Here is a 27,267-nt window from a genome sequence, read left to right as displayed (position 1 = left end):
ATACCGGTGTTTGTCTGGTGAGAAGGAACTGATGATGGCAGTTGGGGTTATTCTGCCCTCCCTTATACCACCATGCAGCAGCACAAGGCAGCTGAGGGCACACGTGCATCACCAGCAGGTACCACTAAGGGAAGAATCTCCAGTGCTGGTGCCCTGGGCATGCACACACCTTGAAGGGGAATGGACACGTGCAACATACCTTGAAGAACAGCAGTTACAGAACAGGGTAGTAACTTCTTATGCCAATCTCTGTCGTGTTATGTTTACTTCCATCCTCAATGAAAATATTGACTAGCATCGGTCCTGGTATCGGACCTCACAGAGCCCACTAGAAACTCTCTCATTAAGTTGATTGTTCCTCATCTGCAGCTGCTTGTTTTGAGATGTGTCAGCTAGCCAAGTTTTGGTCCATTTAACGGGAATTTTATTGATATTGTGTAGTAATCTTTTTAAAATAAGAATGTCATTTGGTACCCAGTCAAATCTCTGAAAAAATCTGTTTTATCAACACAACTACCTTTGTCAGCCAAACTTGTAGTCTTGTAAAACAATAAAAGGAGATTTATTTGACAAAAAAACTTGTTTTCCATAAAACCGTGTTGACTGGAATTAGTTGTGTTCCAGTACTTTAATCCTATGTTAATTAAATCTCATATCAGTTTTCTGTTGTTTAGTGTAAGGACAGATGTTCAGTTAACTGGCCTACCATTACCCCAGTCATCCCATTTGCCTTTTTTAATATTGGCACATTAGTACTCTTCCAGTCTTCCTCATTATTCCAGGATTTATTACAAGTTAACATCAGAGGGTCAGAGATCACTTCAGCCACCTCTTGTAGGACTTTCAGGTGCAAGTTATTGTGGCCTGATGATATGTTAAATGTAGTACTTTTAAGATAAGTATGCGGTTAATAACTAGGCTTTTATGGCGTTTTTGTAAGCAGATAGAATAAAATGTACGTGGTTAAAAATATACTGGATTGGCTAAAGGCAAACGTTCATGCACAAACACATTTTTACATAGTACAAAAGTACAAAAATTCTGTTTCACAGTTTTTCACCTTTAAATGGATAAAACCCTACATAATATTCATGTTTTTGATTAACTCAAAAGTATTACAGAATAGGATTAGAGATTTGTTGAAAATGTTAGAAATTAAATTAGAGACTTCATAGGAAGTGATGGGGAAGATGAAGTTTTGATTTATATTTGTTTTAAATTATAGTCTCTCGTAAAACATGCTCATTACAATGTTCACCTAATCAAACACAGTGACACACAGACTGTCCAATGAGTTCTTGGACTGCATTGGAGACAATTTTTTATTTCAGAAGGTTGAAAAACCTACCGGGGAAAGCTGTCCGAGGTTTGATTTTAACAAATAGGGAGGAACTGATTGAGAATCTGAAAGCAGAAGGCAGCTTGGGTGAAAGTGATCATGAAATCAGAGTTCACAATTTTAAGGAAGGGTAGAAGAGAGAACAGCAAAATAGAGGCAATGGATTTCAGGAATGTGGATTTTGGTAAACTCAGAGAGCTGGTAGGTAGGGTCCTGTGGGAAGCAAGACTGAGGGGGAAAAACAATGGAGGAGAGTTGGCAGTTTTTCAAAGGGACATTATTAAGGGCCCTAAAGCAAGCAATTCGGCTGCGTGGGAGATGTAGAAAATATGGCAAAAGACTGCCTTGGCTTACCCAGGAGATCATGTGTGATCTCAAAATAAAAAAGGAATCATATAAAAAATGGAAACTAGGACAAATTACGAAGGATGAATATAGGCAAACAACACAGGAATGCAGAGGCAAGATTAGAAAGGCAAAGGTACAAAATGAGCTCAAATTAGCTACAGGCATAAAGGAAAACAGGAAGTCTTTTTATAAATACATTAAAAGCAAGAGGAAGACCAAGGATAAGGTAGGCCCATTGCTCAGGGAGAAACAGTAATGGGAAGCTTGGAAATGGCAGAGATGCTTAATGATTTCTTTGTTTTGGTCTTCACTGAGAAGTCTGAGGAAGGAATGCCTAACATAGTGAATGCTAGTGGGAAAGGGGTAGGTTTAGAAGATAAAATAAAAAAAAGAATAAGTTAAAAATCACTTAGGAAGGTTAGATGTCTGCAAGTCACCAGGGCCTGATAAAATGCATCCTAGAATACTCAAGGAGTTGATGGAGGAGATATCTGAGCCACTGGCTATCATCTTTGGAAAATCATGGGAGACAGGATTGATTCCAGAAGACTGGAAAAAGGCAGTTGAGTGCCCATCTATAGAAAGGGGAATAAGAACAACACGGGAAGCTACAGACCGGTCAGTTTAACTTCTGTGCCAGGAAAAATAATGAAACAAGTAATCAAGGAAATCATCTGCAAACACTTGGAAGGTGGTAAGCTGATAGGGAACAGCCAGCATGGATTTGCGAAGAACAAATCATGTCAAACCAGTCTGATAGCTTTCTTTGATAGGATAATGAGCCTTGTGGATAAGGGAGAAGCAGTGGATGTAGTGTACATAGATTTTAGTAAGGCATTTGATATGGTCTCGCACGATATTCTTAGCAATAAACTAGGCAAATACAACTTAGATGGGGTACTATAAGGTGGGTGCAAAACTGGCTGGATAACCATACTCAGAGGGTAGTTATTAATCATTCTCAATCCTGCTGGAAAGGTATAATGAGTGGGGTTCCTCAGGGGTCTGTGTTGGGACTGGTTCTGTTCAATATCTTCAGCGATTTAGATGTTGGCATAGATAGTACGCTTATTAAGTTTGCAGATGATAGCAAGCTAGGAGGGGTTGCAACTGCTTTGGAGGATAGGGTCAAAATTCAAAATGATCTGGACAAATTGGAGAAATGGTCTGAAGTAAGCAGGATGAAGTTTAATAAAGCCGAATGCAAAGTGCTCCACTTAGGAAGGAACAATCAGTTTCACACATACAGAATGGGAAGCGACTGTCTAGGAAGGAGTATGGCAGAAAGGGATCTAGGGGTTATAGTGAACCACAAGTTATATATGAGTCAACAGTGTGATGCTGTTGCAAAAAAAGCAAACATGATTCTGGGATGCATTAACAGGTGTGTTGTGAGCAAGACACGAGAAGTCATTCTTCCGCTCTACTCTGCGCTGGTTAGGTCCCAGTTGGAGTATTGTGTCCAGTTCTGGGTGCTGCATTTCAAGAAAGATAGGGAGAAATTGGAAAGGGTCCAGAAAAGAGCAACAAAAATGATCAAAGGTCTAGAGAACATGACTTATGAAGAAAGGCTGAAAGAGTTGGGCTTGTTTAGTTTGGAAAAAAGAAGATTAAGGGGTGACATGATAGTGGTTTTCAGGTTTCTAAAAGGGTGTCATAAGGAAGAGGGAATAAAACTTGTTCTTCTTGGCCTCTGAGGATAGAACAAGAGGCAATGGGCTTAAACTGCAGCAAGGGAGGTTTAGGTTGGATGTTAGGAAAAAGTTCCTAACTGTCAGGGTGTTCAAACACTGGAATAAATTGCCTAGGGAGGCTGTGGAATCTCCATCGCTGGAGATATTTAAAAACAGGTTAGATAAGTGTCTATGAGGGATGGTCTAGACTGTACTTGATCCTGCCATGAGGGCAGGGGGCTGGACACGATGACCTCTCAAGGTCCCTTCCACTCCTAGCATTCTATAATTCTATGGAAGACACAGTCCTGCCTTGAAGGGTTTTGTGGATTTTTTGATTTGGGGGAGTCTTTTACTTGTGTTTTAAACTTTAACTTCTGAATGAGTATTGTCTGGTTGTAAAGTCTATGCTTTTTAAAGTAAAAAAACAATTTAATATTATGTGAAATTTAAAAAAATCAGACATTTTTCTGCATCTTCTAAATTTGAATTAAGTTTATATTTAATTTTACAGGATTATCCCTCTATTGCTCATCTGGTACAGAAGCTTAGTGAGAACAACATTCAGACAATTTTTGCTGTTACAGAGGAGTTTCAAGCAGTTTACAAGGTGAGATAAAAAGTGATATAAGCTTCTCTTGCTTATATTTCTCCACACAGTTGAGAGACTGATTTTAATGATCCAATATGCAATCATCAAAACTAATTTGATTGGAAATTAAAGTGTGTATGAAAACAGGAGACTGTGAAAGTGATTTTTGCTATGCCTGCTAATTAACAAGTGTTGTTCTTGAGCAGTTGCCTGTACCAATATCAAACCTACCAGTCTGCTTTTATTTTCCAAGCAGAAAGTGATTCATCTTTCTTACATTTATGTTATAAATAATAGTGCAGGACTTACTTTTCTAAGGATAAAGTGGATGTGCAGGACTACCATTTTATACACATTCGTTTTCAAAATACCTGACGGGCATGAGGAGGCTGACCCAAAAGAGACTGGGGGAAGAGGGTGCAGAGCTGAGCTTAAGGGAAAGGAGTTTTGGAAAAGCACAAAACTCATAAGCATTTATTCTTCTTCGTGCGCATTCCAAGTTGGGTGTGCGCTGGCATATGCCCAGTTGCTAGAACCTATTTTGCCCTAGCCAGTAGCCATAGGGTCGGTGACGAATATATGCACCCCGCCCAACCTGCCTCCCACTCAGTTACTTCCCACTGCTCTGTCGGGTTGCTGGAGCTCTTTCTAGTCTTCTCTTTTTGTTCGGCTTGTAGCCATTACGTATAGATTAGTTAGTAACAGTTAGGCTGTGGCCACACTTGGCCAAAACTTCGAAGCTTACTAAGGAGGTCCTGAATTGAATATTCAGCACCTCATTAGCATTAGGATGCTTCCAGCCGCGGCGCTTTGAAAGCTCCGCTTTCGAATGCTCGTGGCTCAGTGCAGCTACACGGGGGGTCCTTTTTGAAAGGATCCTGCACCTTTCAAAATCCCATTATTCCCCTCGGCTGAGAGGAATAAGGGGATTTCGAAAGGTGCAGGGTCCTTTTGTAAAGGAACCCATGTAGCTACGCTGAGCCGCGAGCGTTCAAAAGCGGTGCTTTTGAAGCTCCACGGCCAGAAGTGTCCTATTGTTAACGAAGCGCTGAATATTCAATTCAGCGCCTCGTTAGTAGTCTTCAAAATGGCCATTTGCATGGCCATTTCAAAGTTTTGGCCAAGTGTGACCACAGCCTTAGTGTTAATCGTTATAAATATCTTAAATAATGTTAATCACCTGTAAATAGTCATCACGTAGCTGTTAGAGAGCCAGAGCAGGACTTTAACCCCTCTTGACGCTTTGGCGCCAGGGGATGCCTGGCTCTCCAGGTTTCAAGACCTGTTCAAAATGTGGCAAACAAGTGCTCAAGAGTGACCCGCACAGACTTGTTTTAGTTGCCTCGGTGAGGCACACCTTCATGAACCTTGCTCCATCTCTGTAAGGCATTCAAGTCTAGGACTCTAAAAGACAGAGCACAACATTTAAATGTCCTACTAATGGAGGCGGACTTGGGCCCGGACATTTGCCCTATGGGAGCTCAGAGTGGTGCATCCTCGGTGCTGAGTGCTCCGGCACCGTTGGTGCCATCAGAAAGCTCCCAGTGTCAGGACCAGGTGCTGTCATCTAGCTCTACAAGGCAACACAGCAGTCAATCCCTGGTGCCTCGCAAGAAGAGGAGGCATGAACTGGGCTGGTCCCCAGAGAGAGGAAAGTACCAAGAACCCTCCAAAGCATCTGCCAGATCACACCATGAGTTGGGTCATGAAGTGCGGGCATCGATGCCAGCACGAGACAGGAGCCCATGCTCTCCGAGGCTGCCCTCAACACTGGAGGCTTTCAGCATGGTGCAGCACCTCGTGTTCAGGCAAGGGTTGGCAGACGTCTTCCCAAGGCACACCTCAGTAGCCCTTTTGGACCCAGTGGGCATTTCACGAAACACAGGGGCAAGCCATAGGACTTCCATCCAGGGCACCTGGCACTCCGCAGGTGCAGCGGGTGGCGCCATGGGCGTCTTTGAGGCCACCTCTTCCAGAACAGTCGAAGGGACTGACCGTGTCAGAGGCCCCTTCTGTGGGGTTGGCACCGATGTTGGCAATGTCCCAGATGGCACTAGCCCAACTCTGGGTGCTGGCAATGCAGGCACCAGGACCCGTGGCACTGGTGATATCTGCACCGGCAAGCCTAGTGCCTTCCCAGATGCTGAGTTACCAGGACATGCCCCTAATGCAGCCTGCCCTATTCTCAGGCACACTACCCCAGGCGCTGAGCACAGCACCGCAGTTCCCAGTGCCAGGGACTAAAATGGGGGAGTTAGGCTTACTGTTCTTGCCAGTAAGCATGGAAGGGGCAGGTGCATGTGCATCATCCTCATCCTCCCCAGACAAAGCCCTGGCGGGTCCTTGGTATGCCTGGTCATGGAGGATGGTAGGGCATACCAGCAGCTGCTGCACCGGGTAGCCCAGGGCCTGGGTGTACTAGCTGAGGAGGTCAGGGACTAAATGGACCCAGTGACAGATATACTCTCTGCGTTGGGGCCCATAAGAGCAACACTTCCCATTATTAAAACAATTGCCAGCACAACGAAGGCAGTGTGGCAGACCCCAGCCTCCACCCTACCCACGGCCAGAAGGACCAAGTGTCTGCACTTTTTTCTTGCCCAAGGCAGTGAGCACCTTTTCACTCACCCTCCCTCTGATTTCCTTGTTGTCAATGTGTCAAATCATAGGGAGAGATGAGGGTTTCAGGGGCCATCCCCAGAAAACAGAGGCCAAACGTCTGGACCTGTCCAGTAGAAAGGTTTATTTAATGGGAGGCCTACAGTTAAGGATTGCTTACCAGCAGGCTCTGGTTAGCAGGTATGCATACAACACAGCCAGGTCCTCCAGAGCGGGTCCTGCAGTAGAGTGAGCCTGATTTTAAGTCTGTGGTGGAAGAACATAAATACATATCCAGGGCTGTGCTACAGGCAGAGCTGGACGCAGCAGATGCTGCCACCAGGGTCATGGCCTCGGGGGTAGCCATTAATAGAGGGGCATGATTACAGGTTTCTGGACTCCCCTGTGAGGTCCAGCAAACCATCCAGGACCTACCCTTTGAGGGGCCATCCCTATTTTTGGAAGACTGACAAAAGACTTCACAGCCTAAAAGGCTCGAGGGCCTCCTTACACCCTCTCAGCCTGCATACCCTGTGACCCAACATCGACACTTTACTCTTAGGCTTCCATTCAGACAATTCCCTCAACAACAGAGGGATGCTAGTAGGAAAAGGGGTCATACAAACAGAAGGTGCCATGGCCAGCAGACCCAGGGCCAGGCTCATCAAAAATCCCCACTGGTGCCTAAATGACAGTTTTGATGGTGCAGTCGGGAGTAACACACCAATCACTGTCCTAGTTCCAGCTCAGCTTTTGTTTTCGTCTCGTCTATCCCCCTTCTGCCATTCTTCGTGCAACATAATTTTAGACCAGTGGGTCCTACGCAAGGTGGAAAGGGGATATGCTATCCAATTTTCTTCATATGCCGCTTCCCACCCATCCTTCCCCTCTCTCTTCAGGGACCTCTCTCACAAGACTCTGCTCAGGCAGGAAAGACAATCCCTTCTTCAACAGGGGGTTATAAAGGAGGTTTCCCACCAGTTTCGGGGCCAGGGGTTTATTCCCATTATTTCCTAATCCTGAAGGCAAAAGAGGGGCTAAGGCCCATTCTGGACCTACGAAACCTAAACAGGCTTGTAAAAAAGATGAGGGTTCATTTGATATCCCTGGGCCTAATCATCGCGATGCTGGAACAGGGGGATTGTTTTGCCACTCTCGATTTACAAGACATGTATTTCCACATAGCAATTTACTCGCCCCACAGGAGGTTCCTGCAGTTTCGGATGGGAGGGGACCATTATCAGTGGCCTGTCCTCTGCCCCAAGGATCTATACCAAATACATGGCAGTGGTGGCAGCTTTCCTGTGCAGGCATGCTTGTTCACAGTCCAGCACACCAGCTGTGAATGCATCCATTCCAGCTGTGACTCGCCTCAGTGTACCAGCCTGTCAGAGACAACATAGCTGGTGATGGTTCCACCACACGTTCTGTTAACCCTGTACTGGTGGCTGGGTGCCCAGTCAGTCTTCATGGGAGTGCCCTTCAACGCCCACAACACTCCTCCTCCTTGGTCACAGATGCCTCAAACTTGGGCTGGGGGATGCATTTGGGAGCACATCAGACTCAGGCCCTGTGGAGCACGGAGGAGGTCTGACTCCATATAAATGTTCAGAAACTCAGGGCTATCAGGCTTGTCTATGAGGTGTTTCAGGACAGCTTGACAGGTCATTGTGTGGCTGTGAGCACAGACAATACCACAGCAATGTACTATATAAACAACCAAGTTCCTCTCCCCTATCTCACAAGGCCCTCAGGCTCTGGGAGTTCTGTATTCAACACCAAATTCTCCTGAAAGTGCATTATTTACCGGGGTCCCCAACTCCCTGGCAGATCATCTCAGCAGGTCATTTGTAGACCACGAGTGGTTCTTACACCCGGACATGCTGCATTTAATTTTCCAGAAGTGGGGGTGTCCCCAAGTAGACCTATTCACCTCCCATCTCGATGTGAAGTGCCAGATGCTCTGCTCTTACCAGAATCAGAGCCTGGGCTCCTGGGCAGATGCGTTCAGCATTCGCTGGTCAGGCCCTCTGCTTTACGCCTTCTCTCCAGTGCCTCTCATCCACAGGACCCTACTCAGAATTCATTCAGACCGGACATTGGTCATCCTATTGGCCCCAGCATGGGCTCTGCAGCACTGGTACTCGACCCTCCTGAAGCTGTCCATCTGCAATCTAATGACACTCCCACCACACCTGGACCTATTGACACAGAAGGAAGGGAGACTGCAGAACCTCAACATTCAAGCGCTACATCTCACAGCGTGGAAGGTCCATGGCTGAAAGTGGCGGAGTTCTTGTACTCAGAACCTGTGAAGGACATGCTGTTGAACAGCAGGAAGCCCTCCACAAGGGCAGCATATGTAACCAACTGGAAAAGATTTTCTCTCTGGGCAGCTCCAAAGGGGTTATCCCCAGATCAGACTCCGATACTGGTTATTTGGACGACTTGCTGTTCTTGAGTCACGAAGGGTTGTCACCATCCTCCATCAGGGTGCACTTAGCAATTAACTTGGCCTTTCACCCCGGGCCAGGTATTTTGTTGGTCTTCTCAGTGGTAAAAAGGGTCTCAAAAGGGTTAGACTGCAGGTGTGATCCCCTTTGCCAGTGAGGAACCTCGGTCTGGTATTTTCAAGACTCATGGGGGCTCCTTTCAAACCTCTTGCTTCCTGCCCCCTCCTATTTCTTAGTTACAAAACAGCATTCTTGGTGGCCATTACCTCAGCCAGGAAGGTGTCTGAACTAAGGGCTATGACAGTGGACCCACTCTACATGGTGTTCCACAAGGATGAAGTCAGGCTAAGACCCCATCTGGCATTCCTGCCGAAGGTGGTCTCCCCCTTCCATATCAACCAGGACATTTCCCTTCCAGTCTTTTACCCAAAACCTCATGCTTCCCCTAGGGAGCAGAGCTCACACACTTCGGATGTTCAGAGGGTGCTGGCCTTTTATATGGACAGGACCAAACCTTTTAGGAAGTTTCAGCAGTTGTTTGTGGTGGTGGGGGACAGGATGAAGGGCCTCCCAGTCGATCTCCTCCTGGATGGTGGCCTGTATTAAGGAATGCTGTAAGCTGGTGGGGTCTCCCCACCCACCTATCACGGCTCACTCTGCCAGAGTGCAGGCTTCCTCAGCAGCATATGTGGCCCAGGTTCCTATCCAGGACATCTGCAGGGTGGCCTCCTGGTCCTCCATACATACATTTATGGCCCATTACACACTGACTCAGCACGCTAGAGGTGACACCACAGTTTCCATCCAGGGCTCAGACCCTGCCTCCTAGGCATTGGCTTGTATTCAACCAACTTGGAATGCACATGAACAATCATTCGAAGAAGAAAAGACAGTTATCTGATTCATAACGTGTTCTTCGAGATGTGTTGCTCATGTCCATTCCAAAATCTTGCAGCCTTCCCCACTGTTGGAATAGCCGGCAAGAAGGAGCTGAGCAGTGGGGTGGGTCGGCAGTGCACGTATTGGTCACCATATCGGTGCCACTCCCGGGGGTGCTGCACCGACCCTATGGCTGCTGGCTAGGGCAAAAAAAGCTTCCAGCAGTTTGGAATGGACATGAGCAACACATCTCGAAAAACACCAGTTATGAATCAGATAACTGTCTTTTAAACTAATCCTGTCACTGCCTGGTTTAGAGAGATTGAAAAGGTGGTTTTGCCATTATTTGCATGTTATGCTTTTTTCAATAGAACTGTTAATAGCCTGTTCTCATCTTCATTTGATGCCAGTTGATCTTTTCCTCCCGGTCTGTTTTAATGCATCAGAGGAAAATATGGCTTATGGCTCTAAAAACTTTTTATAATTACAGAAATATCTTTTTGATTGAATATTGTCTGAATCTTTTTAACTTTAACTAGAGCATTTTTTTAAAAATTCCTTGTTTATTCAACCAAAAGATGTATGAGAAGAATTTTAAATGACTAGTGTTTTGTTTCCAATAGTCCAGTCATTGTTTTCATTCCTTCACAAGTTACTGTAAATTCTCAAGTTACGTGGTGGTTGCATTCCCCCCACCCCCACAGAACTCAAATTTTTGCCCAAGTTGCTGGAGCCTGGTTCCTGGCTCTCCTGGGCTTGCAGGATCCGGGAAACTTGCCAGCCCACCTGGGCCGGTCAGCTTCCTGACTCCCACAATGGCAGGGAGCCGGGAAGTGGGAGGCTGCCCCCTGGTTCCTGGCCCCCTGCTGCTTGCGGGACCTGTGAGACTGAGCAGCCTGGCTGCCAGCTCTGCAAATGGAGGAGAGCCAGGCTACTTCCTGGTTCCCAACTCCCTGCCGTTCCCGGGACCAGGAAACCATTCCTGTCAGGGGCAGCAGCCAAGAGTCAGGGTGCTGCCCCTGACTGAACAGTTTCCCTGTTCCTGTCAGGGTGGCTGCCACCTGACTCTCACTGCCACTCCTGACAGTAACAGTTTCCCGCTCCTGTCGGGGTGGCAGTCATGTTAACCTGAGACATGTGCAGCTGTGTACTGAAACTTGGTAACATTTTTGTCTTAGTCTTGGGAATTGTTGCTGTCAGTATACAGCAGGATCCGAGTTATGAACACCCTGAAAATAGAGATTATTTGAAATCTGAACAGAATGTTATGATTGTTCTTTCAGAAGTTCACAACTAAACGTTAACTTAATGGAGCTTTAAAACTTTACCATGCAGAACAAAAATGCTGCCCCCAAGCTCCACCCTTTTTTTTTTCCTGAAGTAGTGTGTACTTAACACAATACTTAAACTGTGTTTGTTTGGTTCTGCTGCTGTCTGATTGTGTATTTCGGATTCCAAATGAGGTGCATGATTAGCTGGTCAGTTTGTAACTCTAGTGCTCATAACTCTGTTCTGCTATATCTCAGTGTACATAGTAAAGAAGCTTATAGAGTGGGATTTATGTTTGTCTAAAAAGAATTTACACTTTCTACTTTTAATATTAAAAGGAACTGAAAAATCTGATCCCAAAGTCAGCAGTTGGAACTCTGTCTGCGAATTCCAGCAATGTGATTCAACTTATTATTGATGCCTACAATGTAAGTTTTTAATTCATAGTTTTTATTCTTATTCCTCTTAAACAATAATGACAATAGTTTGAGGTACACTTAAACAAAATTGTGAAGGGAGCAGAAAATAGAAAGTCAACAAATACATAATCCTGTCAAATCCTGATGAAAAGGGCAAGGCAGTATTTAAAGATTCTGCATAATCTTAGTATCAAATTTGTTATCTTCTCTTTTCAAACCCCTTTAACATTACCTGTGTTTTCTTGCTTCTGATGTGATCAATAGGATGTGGCTTATTTTTACCTGCATGAATTTTTCTCATTTGTAAGTAGAGGAAAGAAGTCTTGCTTTTCTAAACTGCAGCAAACTTTGCTTACTGATCTTTGAGCCAAGTGTTCACTTCTGGAGAATAGCTACATCTGGTCCTTGAATGATGATGGTGGTAATTCAAGGAATAGTGAAAATGTGAATAGTTAAGACATCAGTAGTGAATCTTTGCAGAATGGTTAAGAAAATACCCCAGGCTGAGAAAGTACTGTTAGAACCTATGTACCTTCCACAGAATGTTCTAAATATGTGAGCGTGAACGTGCAATTTTATTCAATAATTTCTTCTCCTTTATTGTACTTCAGGGTGGTCTGTGAAGAACATATGTTTGTGAAAGTCTCTGTTCAGGAAATGCCTATTTAATAGGGCCCACTTTGGCTTGTCTGCTCTTTTAAAGCTAGAGGGTAGTTAACTATTTTTTGTTTTAGTCTTTGTCTTCAGAAGTTATATTGGAAAACAGCAAACTACCAAAAGGAGTTACAATCAATTATAAATCTTACTGCAAGAATGGAGTGAATGGCACGGGAGAAAATGGCAGAAAGTGTTCCAATATATCAATTGGAGATGAGGTAATTTTCTGTTCAGTTGAAGTATATAATATGTATTAGACTTAACACATGTTTTTAATATCTAAAGAACTGAGCAAGGCTGCAGTCCTTTTGAAAATCTCTGAATTGCTTTTTTAATAATTTAGATAGAATGCCTTTTAGTGCTGATATAAAAATTAATTTGTGTTGCTTACAGGTTAAATTTGAGATCAGTGTAACTGCTAATGAGTGTCCAAAGAAAGGACAAAATGAAACCATTAAAATTAAACCATTGGGTTTCACTGAAGAAGTGGAAATTAATCTTCAGTTCATCTGTGAATGTCAGTGTCAAAATGAGGGAATTCCTAATAGTTCACTGTGCCATGAGGGAAGTGGAACTTTTGAGTGTGGTGCTTGCAGGTAAATAAATGGACTTTTTATTCTTTTGGGCAAAAGGGAAATATGAGTACGTAGTTTCTTCAATAAGGCCTTTTTTAATTTTAGGCAGGTTAGCTGGAAGAAACTGCTGTTCTTGGCTATTTTAGAGCCTTACCCATGTTGAATACTAACTTATGTTCACAAGTAGTCCCACTGAAACAAGAGAGCCTATTCATGTAGTACAGCACTGCCAAGCTTGAGTCTAAGTATCGGTATCGGGCACACCATGAGTTGGTCCTTCAAAGAATATGGAGGCCTTAGTATTTGTCGTCTTTCCTTATTTAAATGTAAAAATCCTTTTCATAGAAGAAATACGTCAAAGGATGAAATGAAAATGATGAGTAAGTTATAATATTCTTGGGAGCTTTAAGATTGACCTAATTTTTACCTTTGTGAATTTGGATTTTTCTTGGAGCCAAGCAGTTGTATAATTTTATTTTGTAGCTTCATGGCAGCGTGCCTGGCAGGCTAGAACCAGCTGTTCAAGACCAGGGGTGAATAAACATTCAGGCCAATCAGTGTTTTACAGAAAAGGTTTTAAAGTAGTGTGATTTTCCTCATCTGTTTTCTTTACGTTACTTATTCTTAATGTTTGGGGCTCTAATTATGTAGCTATTTTAAATGTGTACGTGTTTTAAAATTCCTTAGGCTATGTAGAACTATGTGTCTATATGTATATTTGAAATTCCATGACACTAATTATATTTTAGCATTTGATACAAGCTACAGAAAGTAAATTAGAAACCTAATTCTGCTCTTGAGTCTATTGGCTTTCACATAATTGTACTGCATTTTAAGAGAAGAATTTGATCCTAGAACTAGACTCCAAAAGAATAATTCCATTTTGGGCTCTTAATTTTCAAAGAAATCTATAGCTACAATAAAGATTATTGCTTCTAGAAAATGAAGACTGTGTCACTCAGCTCCTAAGAACTTCTTCTGTGTGGAAGCAGGATCCAAACTCTTGAGTCATGAACACTGTGTTGCCTATAAGTTGAGTGCTTGGTTGGCCCCTAGGGGAGATTCAGGTGCAGCCCCACCGAGTAGCAGAGCACTCAACAGCCACCCACCATGGACAGCATGGGTTTCTGTTAGTCGTGTACATCCACACGTGCCTTGGTGCATATGACAAAATTTATTGTGGCCATGGATGGAAAAAAATAAGCGGAAGCACCACTGGTTTCCAGTCAACACATTCCAAACATTATTTGTTTGCGGTTATTATTCTAACCAGGCTGGTCCCAGAATATTAGAGACACAGAGAGGTGAAGTAATATATTATTTTATTGAACCATCTTCTGTGGGGCTGCATGTACACTAACAAGTTCTTTTGAAAGATTTTTCGAAAGAAGGGGGCTTTTTCGAAAGAGCCTGGGGAGTGTCTACACACACACAGCATTCTTTCAAAAATAAATGAAAGGACCGTGACACTCCTTTTGAAATCGCTCTTCCTTTCCCATTTTAGGAAGAGCACCCCCTCTCGAAAGCTTCTTTCGAAAGAAAACGTGTAGAGGCGCTGCAGGCGCAGTTTATTTATTTATTTATTTTAAAGACCAGTCCAGATGGGGCCTGATTTTTCGATCCTTGGCCCATTCTTTCAAAAGGGGGGGGGCTGTGTGGATGTTCTCTTTTGACAGAGCAGATCACTCTTTTAACCCACCTTTTTTTGTGTGTGGATGCACTCTTGTGAGAGAAGCTCTTTTGGAAGAGATCTTCCGGAAGGGCTTCTTTTGAAAGATCTCTGTAGTGTAGATGTAGCTTTAGAGAGAGAGAGAAGATTTCAAGCTTAAACAGAGCGTTCCTTTGGGTCTGTAAAATTACTCAGGGGGTATGTCTACACAACTAAGAAAAATCGATGGCTGTAGGCTGCCAGTCAACTTGGACTCATGTGTCTCAGGTTGCAGGGCTGTTTCATTCTTAGGTGGGTGCGGGAGCCAGGCTCTATGCTTGTACCTGGCAGAGTCCCTGAGCCCAGAAGTACATTCCACGATGAAATAGCCCTACAATCTGATTCCCGTGCACCTGAGTTGGATGGCAAGGAAAGCCACTGATATATATATATATATATATACACACACACATACTCAGAGTATTTCAGCAAAATACAAAGTGCAACAAATTTGTTTAGTGTAAGTAGTTAATTCATATTGAAAGTGAAATGGATCATTAACATCTATCCTGTCATGGATTATGGGGCTGGGGAAGTAGAATCACCATTTATGTTAAACAATCTGTTTTCCCCCAGAAAATCTGTTTTTCCTTGTATTTAACATGATGTTCTGAGGGCTGATCTATACCAGAAAATGAGGTCAGTTTAACTGCACCATTCAGGGGCATGAAAAATGCACATCCCAGGTCAGCATTGTTAAACTGTTTTATTAAATTATTTTGTTAGTCTTTAAAGTGCTTCTTTACTGCTTTTTTTGTTTTGATAGTATATAGACTAGCAAGGGTTTCTCTCGGTTACTGACCTGTGTAGACAGTGCTAGTGCCAACAATGCATTTTAAGTATAGACATACATATCTGAGGGATGACCACTAACACTGTAAGGTGACTTAAGTTACATGATTTTGGTTACATATGTTCTATAACTGAAGTCGGTATATGTTAGGTTGACTTATAGCAGTGTATACATCATACTACGTAGATGGGAGATGCTGTCCCAGTGATTTACCTTCTACCTCTTGGGGAGATGGAGTACAGATGTCAATGGGAGAGGAGTACTCTGCCATTAAAATAGGTTTCACCAGGCCTGCTGAATCAACACAACTTCACTGATTGCAGCAATGCCAATTTAGCCAGAAGTATAGACAAGCCCTGAGACCTGAGTAAGAGCTTAAGTTTAAAAGCATGTATGTCTAACAATAGAAGTTGAATAGTAATAGGGGGTTAGCTGTGTTAGTCTGTACTCCAACAAAACAAAGCAGCAGAAATGTAGCAGTTTAAAGTCTGTTCCACGAAAGCTCATCAGCTGAGTAAATCATTTTGTTAGTCTTTAAAGTGCTACATTTCTGCTGTGTTTGTTTTTGTTTTTGTTTTAATAGAAACTGGTTCAATAAAAGATTGCTTCACTCACCTTGTATCTCTAAACATTATTTTTTGGTTAAAAAGTTTTCAATTCCTTTCTCAGCTTCCTCATATGCAGTTTTTTGTTAAACACAAACAGCTGTACATATTGATTTAATGGAAAGATTTCAGGACTCTATTCATTATAGGTCCTGATTTTGCCAGGATACTTTTTATGGGATTTCCTTTAAAGTCAGTGGAAGTGGTGTGTACGCTAAATGCTTGCAGATTTGGGTTGTGTTCTTGAACTTCGAAGCCGGAGTCAGCAATCCCTGTCATGAGCGCCAGGTCTGCCAACCAATTTTCATTGGCATGCGAGGCTGGAGCTCAGGCCTGTCCCTCCTCCCCTATGCGGCTGGGAGCTTGCTCAAAGCTATGCCACCTGTGAATTAACAAAAGACCAGCTGCCAAGCACCACCTCAACAGTAAAGCTCTGCATCTTTATTTATTAACAGAACTGTTGTAAATAGGACTGTTAGTGACTTTAAAAAATACCACTGGCATTCGGACTGTATATAGAGCTCAAAAGGTCAAATTTGAGCACTCCATCTTGAAAAGGTTGCTGACCCCTATTCTAAGCACTTGGTATGGGAGAGTTATCAAGTGTTACCTGCCTGAAGTACTACCAGCTTCCTTTTCAAGAGATGTATCAGAGAAGTAGCCATGTTCGACTGTAGCTTTGAGAACAACAGGAAGTCTTTTGGCACCTTATAGACTAACAGATATTTTGGAACATAAGCTTTCATGGGCAAAGACCCGCATTTTCTCCACATTCCCTTTGGACAGACAAAGCAAAGTTTCTATGTTTGCCAGCTGAGGGAAGGGGTTAGTTTTACACAACACTGCCACTGACATCTCTGTGACTTATACACAAAGACTAAAAGGATAATGGATTCATTATTAAGAATAGTTCCTTGCTGTTTCCTGCACTTGAATGATTTCCTGATGAAAGCTTCGTTTCTGGTTTAAATGGCTCTTAGGTTGTTCTGATAACCGTAAGAAATATTCTTATATCCATAAGCACTTGCTTCGGATTTTCTGAAGTGCTGAAGTCCCAGCACCACAATTAAAGTCACTGGAAGCCTCAGGTGTGCTGTGCCTCTGAGAATCCCATTTTACAAAAATAATGCTAATAGCTAGTAGGGATGTTAACAGTTAACCAGTAAGCCCCTTGGAACCTGCCACAGGCAGGGGCACTCCAGCATGGCTGGAGCATCCCTCATCTGTGGTGGAGAAACCCGCCCCCCATTTAATGGGTTAACTGGTTAAACTTAACATTTAACCAATTAAATGAGATTTTTAGATCCTTCTAATGGCTTTACAGTGTTGTTGTCATAGATTGCAGCTCTCTCAGCTTTTCACCTGGAACAGGTGAACAGCTCAAACTGTTTAATGTCACAATTACATTCCAAGGATGGTTACACTTAAGTCGCAGCTGGTATATCTAATCTGAAACTCAAAATGTTCCCTGCAGAAACAGGAACTGTGACTACAGCCTTCTATCCTGTTGAATCTTACATATTAGTGTATGTAAGCATTTTCAGTTCCCATGAGTTTTACTCAATTTGAAATCTTTAAGCATGTATTTTTCCTCCTAGGTGTAATGAAGGACGTATTGGAAAAGTGTGTGAATGCAGCACAGATGAAGTAAATAGTGAAGATATGGATGCTTATTGTAGAAGAGAGAACAGTACAGAAATATGCAGTAACAATGGGGAATGTATTTGCGGACAGTGTGTGTGCAAGAAAAGGGAAAACACCAATGAAGTCTATTCTGGCAAATACTGTGAATGTGATAACTTCAACTGTGATCGATCTAATGGCTTAATTTGTGGAGGTGAGAAATGTATTTCTGCAAAACTTTGCAAGTATGTTACAGGGTGAGGCTGACATCTGAACAAGAATAGGTGACTTAGAGGACATACTAAGTTAATACACAGTCATTTGAATCTGGCCTGAGTGTTTGAAAGTAGTTTCCTAATAATATAATGGCCATTGGTCTGTAGCCAAGGGTATGATATGGATTAATACAAATGCTAGCACTTCAGATTAAGTATCTTCCCTGCCATCGTAGCTCCAATATGTGATGTAAAATGAATTTGACAAAAGCTATAAATGCTATGAGAACTGAAATACTTTTGCCCTTGAGAATGAAACCAGAATTAATTTTATATCTCCTAAATCTGTCATTAGGCAAATATTTACAATACATATTAATATAAAATAATAAAATAAATAAATTATACATGATTAAAGGAGCTGAAGTCCTAAATCAAGTTTATTATATGAAAATACTCAGTGTGATATTTGACCTAGAAGTTTGAATTGGTTTTTATTACACGCCCCATAAAAAACCAAGAGTGGACCTGACAAAAGCGAGTGCGATAAATACGGTATCAAGTGTCTTGCAACTGTGCTACTACACTCCCTGTCCGAAATGAGTTGGTAGTGTAAGCCCAGACACTAATGGATATTGTTTGCTATGTATCAACCTAAACTTGAATGTTTACACTGTATAAACCTGGAATTTACTTACCCTGCTAGGGGTGGTAGAACTTCATGGCTGGGAGAAGCTGCCATTGGGGGGGCACTGGCTCTTGGGATTAGCAGCAATTTTCTTCTCCTTTGGCTGCTGCACTTCCTGGGATTAGAGCCTTGTAGTTCCTCATATACCTGTTTCTTTCTGTGGATAGACATTTGTTTGACTGAATGCAAAGCTCTACTCTTGTCCTAAGACTAAGCTCTTCTAGGGAAAGGTTGAGGTGCAAATTATGTTTACCATATGTTTATATAGTGCCCAGCAAAGTGGGGCCCGACCTGCTTGAGGCATCTAAGCCACTAGCACAATAAGGTAAATGTTCAATTTATTGTTAAAGGGAGGTTGTACTGACATTGCCAGTATGCTGATTACCTATTGTGGGGAGAGAGTTTCATATTATAATGGTTGTCATAATTGGCCTTCAGCTTTTCCAGTTCTTTTATTGTGGCTTTGTGACGAAAGAAGTATCATTAACTAAAAATCTCTCAAAGGAGGGAGAAAGATTAAAAGTGTGTTAATTAGTTCTTATCTTTTTATCTTTGCATATGTCAGTTTATATTTCTTGTATTCCCTGTTGGCATATGTTAGTCAAAGTATATTTTTCATTGCCACATAACGTATATTTACTAAAATATCTTTTTAACATGCAGGACACGGTCAGTGCAAATGTAGAGTATGTGAGTGTTTCCCCAATTTCACTGGTAGTGCATGCGACTGCTCTTTGGATACATCTTCATGTGAGGCTTCCAATGGGCAAATCTGCAATGGAAGAGGAATCTGTGAGTGTGGAATCTGTAACTGCACAGATGCCAAATTCCAAGGCCCCACATGTGAGATGTGTCAGACCTGCCTTGGTGTGTGTGCAGAGCACAAGTAAGTGTCAGTACAATAGTGGCAAGGCTTTTGGAGATGCTGTGCCTTTTTGGTATTTACATAGTCTCAGTTTTGAAAGTGAGGTCCTTGATATTCATTCTCCTTTCATTCTCCTTCTCCAGTCTTAAATATAAAGACATAATCCTTTGGGGCAGGAGAAGGAGAAGATGGAATAAATATCAAAGTCACAGCTTGTTTCTGTGTAAAGTGAGAGATACCCTGGGTTGTATCTAGGAGACAGAGTTAAAATCTCTTCATCCAGTGACTGCTGTTAACATTCTGTGTATTTCGCCACCCTTGTTATTGACTAAGGACTAGTATGAGGAAATTCCATGGCCTGTGGTATACAGAATTTCGGACTATATCGGGGTGGGCACTCCTCCTCTGCACTTCCCCCTTGTGTTTCTTCCCGCATCTCACTTCTCCTAATCTCCAATTTAGCTGATTGTCTTTCAGGCCTACATGCTGCTGATCTCTGTAAACATTTCTTCCAAGATTATGAATGAGCAGATGGACTTGCAAATGAGAAAAAAAATTCTGATATGGCATTTTCCAGAAGTGGGAATTTTTTTGCTGCTTTCACCACCAAAAGAAATGGGAAGCCATTTTGCTTGAAAGGGGTTGAGGTTTCTTACTCCAGGAGACTCTTTCCTTGTTCTGTGGATGAGAGGCCTTCTTTATGCATTCTGTCCAATGTCTTTGATCATGACAATGATAAAAAAAAATCAAGCAAGACAAAGCCTAGATAAAAGAGCATTACGCTTCCTTACACTTGATATATTAATTAAGATGGGATATGTAGGCCATAACCTAGTTCCTGGCCAACATGAAATATCTTTTAAACAAGGTTTGGAGTTTGGTGTGGAGAAACCTCGGCCTGCTTAGTACCATGGCCAACCCTTTAAAATCTTTTATTAAAGATACAGAAGAGAAAGGAAAACCAGGTAAAGTATTTTCAGTGTAAACTGTTAAAAATGAAAGTCATTTTAACAACATTCCTTGATCTCTTTCCCTGTAGAGGGAAGCAAGTTTTTAAAGGAAAAGAAATCCTAGTGTGATAGTCATTTAGATGGTATTAAAGAGGGTAATAACTTTTTTTTGCTTTGAGGAAAAGAGAATAAATTAGTTAAGATGGGCTGAAACTGTCATTGTTGCTGTTTTCTTAAAAATGGATCCTTTTTCCTAGAAGACAAGAACAAGACACACACACAAAATCAAAGAGGAAAGAATATCAGATATTGAAAACGTAGTTTTTATCTCTGGTTTTGACTCTGTCTTTGTCTACACTACACAGCTTTTAGTTACGGAGCTATACCACTACAGCTGTATTGCTACATGTCATGCAGTGTAACCTCTGTTTAGCAGACATAATACTTCCAGCCCCAAAGAGCAGCATTAACTTTGTTGACTGGAGAACATTTTGTGTACACTGGTGTTTGCTGTCATCAGCATTTTTGTTTTCCTGGAAATGTCATTTTAACACCTCTGAATGACAATAATTTTGTTGTTCCATTGCCAGTGCTGACACAGCCTCACTTGTAATTTCATTGCTGGAGAAACACAGGCATGGCACACAGGTTTACCAGGACTCAGAAGCTTAGCAAACTTGTACCAGTGTCAGGCTGTTTAGAACATGGGTTTTAGTTTGCAGCATTGTTGCAAAATATACGATCTTGGCCACATTCCTAGGAGACAGAAATAAAAAGGAGAGTGATAGGAAAATAGAATAAGATGAGGAAGGGTGGCCCAGAGGGGAAGAGATGACAGTCTAATTATTTCTGCCTTCTTTGGGAGCAGATTTGTCAGTGAGATGGAAATTGCTGTACTAGAAAATCTCCCTTTTATGAGCATGTTTAAAAGTGATGTTACTAATTTATATTTTAACAGGGACTGTGTTCAATGCAGCGCTTTCAAAAAGGGAGAAAAGAAGGACACGTGTTCTGACATGTGTTCACATTTGAACGTGACGCTAGTGGATAGTCGGGACAAGTTACCACAGCCTGGCCAGCCTGACCCACTGTCTCACTGTAAAGAGAAGGATGTTGATGATTGCTGGTTCTATTTCACATATTCTGTCAATGCAAACAATGAAGCCATTGTCCATGTGGTGAAGACACCAGGTACAAACTCTTTAATGCATATTTCCTTCTGCTTTGTGACCACCACCTCAGCATTCAACACAGTTACATTGGCTGACACTTAGGAGCCTTCAGACCATATCCAGAAATAGTAGCCCCACTCCCTGCGTTGAAACTAAGAATGCTTGAGACTGGTGTTTCTGCCTCTCAGATATTGACACTTTCCTACATTGACTGAAACAGATTTTTCTCACATTAGTTGCCATATATATTGTGACATGGTGCAGTCACAGAAGACCTTTTGGGATGTTCCTCAATATGTTGATGATGTCACTGACACCCATCTTCTTGCTCTCTGAGGCTCCGCACCTCCCTAAGACAAATCCTCTGGTCTCCTACAGCCAAGGCACAGGGTTGGAGTTACTGTCCCCCTTCAGAACAATGCAGAAACTGATTGGCTACGTCTACACTAGAAGCATCTTTCGACCGAGAAATCTCAACAAAACCTCTGTCAACAGATTGTTGCTACACACAGCTTGCTCTGTCAACAGAAAACTGTCAGACTGCACTGCCCTCTGGTGACAGAAAGCGGATGGCAGCTCTGCAAACAAGGCTGCCCAGCAACCCAAAGCCTTCTCTGTCGACAGAAGTGTCTATGCTGCACTTCGTTGATAGAGTGTTAGCCCTCAAATTTTTGAGGGAAAACTCTGTCAAGGCAAAAGCAGAATTCTGTCAACAGAAGGCTTTATGAGTGTTGACAGTCTCTGAGTTATGTTGACAGAAGGCCATTAAGCACAGCTCTGGGAAGATACCATTCTAGGGCACAGCACCTGTGAAATCAACCATCCAGAAGGGATCCAAACCCCACATAAATCCATCTCTGTGCAAAAGATTTGCACAGGGAATGCTCATTACGTAAGCACTCTGTCAATGAAAGGGAGATATACAAAGTGGTATACCCTCTCATCCTGTAATAACAATTTACACTGGGCTTAATTATAAACAAAAGAGTTTTTATTAAGCAAAACAGGAAGATTTAAGTGGTTCTAAAAAAAACAGAACAAAATGTTATAAAATCAAATAAAACATAAAGTGTCTAGCTAATTCTATTCTTGTGAGTTCCTGCCTTAAACAGCTTCCTCTATATCAGCTGCAAGCTTCAAGCCAGGCATGATCTTTCCCTGACTTGGGTCTCCAATAAACTGTACAGCAATTTCTGTTTATCCTTCGGGTGTGATAGGCAATTTCCTAGGCAGACTGAAGACAAAAAATGGGGGAACCCCAGAGTTCCCTGTGGAGGGAATTCCATTGCTCTTTTTGGGTAAAAGAGTTTCCACCTTGGAGAATAATCACATGAGTGAAATCACATGCCTCTGTCCTTTTCAGGCAATCTGCCACTGCCTATTCACTGGTCTGAAGTGACAGTAAAGTTCTTTGGATGTGGATTGATACCCATTAAAGGGCCTTTGTTGGCTATGTATCCCCTAAGTAACCTCCTAAGTACTGCTATTCTCTCACAGTAGAAATAGTAACAGAGAGATAGCCGTATTAGTCTGTAGCCTAACAAAGGAAAACAGCAGTCATGTAGCACTTTAAAGACTAACAAAAAGATTTATTAGGTGATGAGCTGTTTTGGGACAGGCCCACTTCTTAGGATCTGTAGAAATTCCAGTCCAGATTCAGTTATATAGCACAGAGGTCCCCAAAAAAATGCAGTAAAAATTGACAAATCGAATACGTAGAACTGAAGGGGGGGATGTTAAGTGTTTTACCTGAGATAATTGTGAACATCAAAGGAAGGGAAGCAGTCCTTGTAACGCGTGAGATAATTGCTGTCCTTGTTCATGCCAAGTGTTTTAATGTGTTGAATTCGAGTATGTACTGGGGTTCACTTGGCATGTTTGATTTAAAAAGAAAATACCAAATGACATGTCTCTATTGAACATGTTATTTGAAATGACATGGAAGAGTGGCCATGCACTGCCTATAGCTGTTAGTTCCCCAAATGAGTTCCCCTCACCTAGATGATGAATAGAAAGGGTCAGGGGAGCAGGAGAGAACAGGGAAAGATTAAGGGCAGAGGAGAGGCAGTCTCTCACTCTGAAGCTTTCAAACTGCTTTCAGCTCATTAGTAAGGCTATGTTTTAGTCCCAGCTATTTCTCGTAAAAGTCACAGTCAGTAAGCAAAAATTCACAGGCTGTGACCTGTCCGTGACTTATACTGTATACCTCTGACTTCAACTTAGGGGGAGGGAGATGGTGCCCTGCTGCAGGGGGAGAGGGGCATGCAGCACCCTGCAGACCTGGACCCCTGCTGGTGCTGGGGGAGGGGAGGGAGGATGTGAGATTGGCAGGTGCCCAATCTGGTTACCTGCAGCTCCCTGCCTGCTGGGGAAAGGGGACACAGAAGCCAGAGACTCCCACAACAGTGGCCAGAGGCTGACCAACGGCTGCCTGAGCTGCTCCTATGGTTCCCAAGCAAGCCACACCAGCCACTGCAGAAGTCTCAGAGGTACTAGGAAGTCGTGGAATCCATGACTTCCATGAACCTCTGTGACAAACTGACAGTTCTTCAGTGATTGTGTTTTTTACATTGTGCTAAAAATGTACTGTAATTATTATATTCCCAGAATGCCCCAGTGGCCCTGACATCATTCCCATTGTAGCTGGTGTGGTTGCTGGAATTGTTCTGATTGGTCTTGCTTTATTACTGATTTGGAAACTGCTTATGATCATTCATGACAGAAGAGAATTTGCTAAATTCGAGAAGGAGAAGTTGAATGCAAAGTGGGATGCGGTGAGTCAGAGCACTTAAATTCAAATCTACTATTTCAGAAAGTACAAAAGTTTTGTTTGTGTGCCCCAATATTTGAAGTTGCTTCACTGTAGGATAAAAACTGGAATACAAAAAAACCTTCGTTTAGAGTTGGTCTTGAACATGTCATGTACATACTGTCAATAATGATGAATTGGTTTAAAAAAAAAAACCCAAAACCTTTCACTGAGGATATATAGCCTGAGCAGCTAAATTAGCACATACTCGGAGGTTTAGCTTTTGAATTTTGATTACTTAAATAATTTGGGCCAAGCTTATAGAACAGAAAGGAGACTAAAGTGATAGTTCTAGACTAGCCTAACTTTGTTACAGTGACGTCAGAGTATAATACCCTATTTGCTGACCAAATTGTTACCACTGATATTCAGAGGGCTTTCATTAAAAGTTTGTATGAGTTTCATTTATATGCTGTAGAAGAGCAAAAATCCTCTTTGTTTTGAGTTCTTACACATGTCCATTCCATTGAATACAGTCACCAGAAACTTTTCCCTCCATGGAACTAGTCAGGACAGCTGAGGCATCTTCTGGCACTGTGCACTCATAGTTCTGTCCAGTCTGCTCTGCACACCCTCAGTTCCTTCTTACCACCCATGATGATCTCTGGAACCTTGTCCTTGCTATGGCAAGTTTTCTAAGCACAGTCATCTTTAGGGTTAAGGTGCAGTTATGCCCTCACTCTAGCTTGTTCCCACATGTGTTTTCCTAAGAGCAATCAGACCATCTTCTTACTAGTTTGTACTCCAGAATCCATGCAAATGAGGAGTAACAGCAGCTTCACTTACTGGACATAAGACATGTCCTACCGTTGTATGTAGATAGGACCAAATCATTTTGTAACTCTACCCAGTTGTTCATAGCAGTAGCTGACAGGATGAACAGTCTCTCTGTCAACTCATTGAATTTCTTCTTGGATCACATTACACATTTGCACATGTTGAAAGCAGGTGGTTGTTCCTCCACCAGCTATCTTGACTGCCTGCTCCAAGAGAGCACAAGCATCTTCAGCGGCATTCCTAGCACAGATTCCTATTCAGGACTTCTGCAGAGCACCAACTTGGTCGTCCATACATATGTTCTCTGCCCATTACGCCATCACTTAACAGTCTAGTCATGATTCCAGATTTTTTTCAAGCTGTTTTACAGTCAGCATGTCACTGAGTTCTAATCCAGGCATCTACCTCCTGTGGAACTCTTGGGAGCCAACTACAGTGGAATGGACATGTGCAAGTATTAGAAGGAGAAGAAACAGTTACGTTTTTGGTACTGTTGTTCCTCAGGATGTGTTGTACACATCCATTCAACAAACTGCCTTCCTGCCCCTCTATATCAGAGTTGGTCAGAAAGAAGAAACTGAGGAGTTATAGGGTTGGCTGGGCCCTTTCTGAGCTGACACTGCATGGTAGCAGAAGTGCTAAAGTCATCCTGATGGGTACCACTAAGGAAAGGATTTCCAGTGAGTATGTTCTGGGCATGCACACAACTACAATGGAATGACATGTGCAACACATCTTGAATAAGAGGTTATGGAAAGGTAAATAGTTGGTTTTGGTTGGTTAGGAGACCTTAAATATCCATTAAGAGCTGTGGTCAGTAATTGTTGGACATCAAACCACAGTGTTGATGTACTGAAATCCTGTGGGAGTCGACATCCAAACAAATATGTAAGCAAAGTTCTGCTTTTCAGTTATTCCCTGAGGAAGAATTTATCTTTTTTTATTGATCTGCCAAGGTTTTTAAAGCTTTCTATTCATGTTCATTTGCTAAACAATTTTAAAAGAAAACTACTAACATAATTTTCCTTTACAATACAGCATGACCGTTCCTTTTTTTATGGTAATAGAAAACATTGTCTCTTTAACTGTTGAAGTATTCGACATTCACCATTTCTTTTACTTTAGCAAGAAAATCCAATATACAAGAGTCCTATTAATAATTTCAAGAATCCAAACTATGGACGTAAAGCTGGTCTCTAAGTCTCAGTTTGTATTTTCTTTTCAATTTCTTTTTCTTTGCATGTCACTTTAACTCTCTTTAGATTGAATATGAATGTCAGTTAATCACAATTTGAGCTTTAGTCTATTGATCTGCTTCTTCAGCTCTGAAATGTATAGAGTGGCACTTGAAGATCTTTAATCTGTATTAACAACGTTGCTTATTTATTAATATCAATAATACTTGCTTGAGAACTGAATTTATACATGAAGTTTAAGAGTATTTTCTATAAAGGAAAATAGAACAACAATTTAGATTGGTAGTGGAGAAAGAATCTTTTTGGGCTTTTCTATAATAGGGGCTTTTTGATGGTTAGTTAACTCAAGGTAGTTAACATTTTTTTAGGGAACACGTTTTTTAGGGAATTAGCCTTTAGTGTTTATCTGGGATACACGTATGTGTGTCTTCACTTGAATAAACTTTTGGAGAGCAGCCAGACTAGTATTTACAAATGTATTGATTACCTCAATCAATGGGCAGTCTGTTAACTGAAGATAAAAGGAAAAAAAAATCTTTCTAAGCATACCCCTTAAATGCAAATTATGTTCATTAATAATTTGATGATTAGATAAGCAGTTTACCCCATCCTCCTAATTTTTCTGTTATAACTGGCAATATCACAATCTTTGTGTCTCGAGTGTCATTTATGGGACAAACACTTTGGAAATGAGGAAAAGGCATTTTCTTCCATTTGAAGCCACTGGTTAGTGTCTTTTTGCCACCTTTTCCCTCCTGAAACTCTGGCTAAGCACACCAACTTCCTGTCCAAAACTGACTGCAGCTCTTTACTGCTGACTTACTCTGCTGTTATAATAGCCACCAGCCATGAGGCATGGAGGCAGGAATTGCATGCTTGCATTTGACTCATCCTTAAGCCCTATCATAAGGAAACTGGATTGTGAGATTTCATGGCTGGTAGAAGTTTAGCTCTTCTCTCCTCCTGTGTCACATACTGAGGAGAAAAGCAGAAGGTGGTAAAGGGCATCAACCCAGAGAACCTATTTGTTCAGCCCTCAAGCACAGAAGGCAGGGACAGTGATG

The 27,267-nt window shown here is 42.1% G+C and overlaps 1 protein-coding gene across 2 annotated transcripts in view; it reads left to right on the top strand.

The window, feature by feature from the left end:
- Positions 1 to 27,267, top strand: part of ITGB1 (integrin subunit beta 1) — a 73,336-nt gene that overhangs the window by 39,857 nt on the left and 6,212 nt on the right. The window contains exons 8-16 of one of the 2 annotated variants that reach the window (XM_074984972.1): positions 3,875 to 3,970; positions 11,490 to 11,579; positions 12,305 to 12,445; positions 12,621 to 12,823; positions 17,507 to 17,745; positions 19,098 to 19,320; positions 21,208 to 21,440; positions 24,029 to 24,195; positions 26,133 to 26,213. In XM_074984972.1, coding sequence (XP_074841073.1) covers positions 3,875 to 3,970; positions 11,490 to 11,579; positions 12,305 to 12,445; positions 12,621 to 12,823; positions 17,507 to 17,745; positions 19,098 to 19,320; positions 21,208 to 21,440; positions 24,029 to 24,195; positions 26,133 to 26,207 — 1,467 coding nt within the window. In that variant the 3' untranslated portion in view covers positions 26,208 to 26,213. The remainder of the gene's footprint in view (positions 1 to 3,874; positions 3,971 to 11,489; positions 11,580 to 12,304; positions 12,446 to 12,620; positions 12,824 to 17,506; positions 17,746 to 19,097; positions 19,321 to 21,207; positions 21,441 to 24,028; positions 24,196 to 26,132; positions 26,214 to 27,267) is intronic. The other variant, XM_074984973.1, reaches the window with a different exon arrangement.

Source organism: Carettochelys insculpta, chromosome 2 (assembly GCF_033958435.1).
Source record: "Carettochelys insculpta isolate YL-2023 chromosome 2, ASM3395843v1, whole genome shotgun sequence".
Lineage (NCBI taxonomy): Eukaryota > Metazoa > Chordata > Testudines > Carettochelyidae > Carettochelys > Carettochelys insculpta.
The sequence above is the reverse complement of the archived record's forward strand: the minus strand, read 5'-3'. Positions and strand labels throughout refer to the sequence as shown.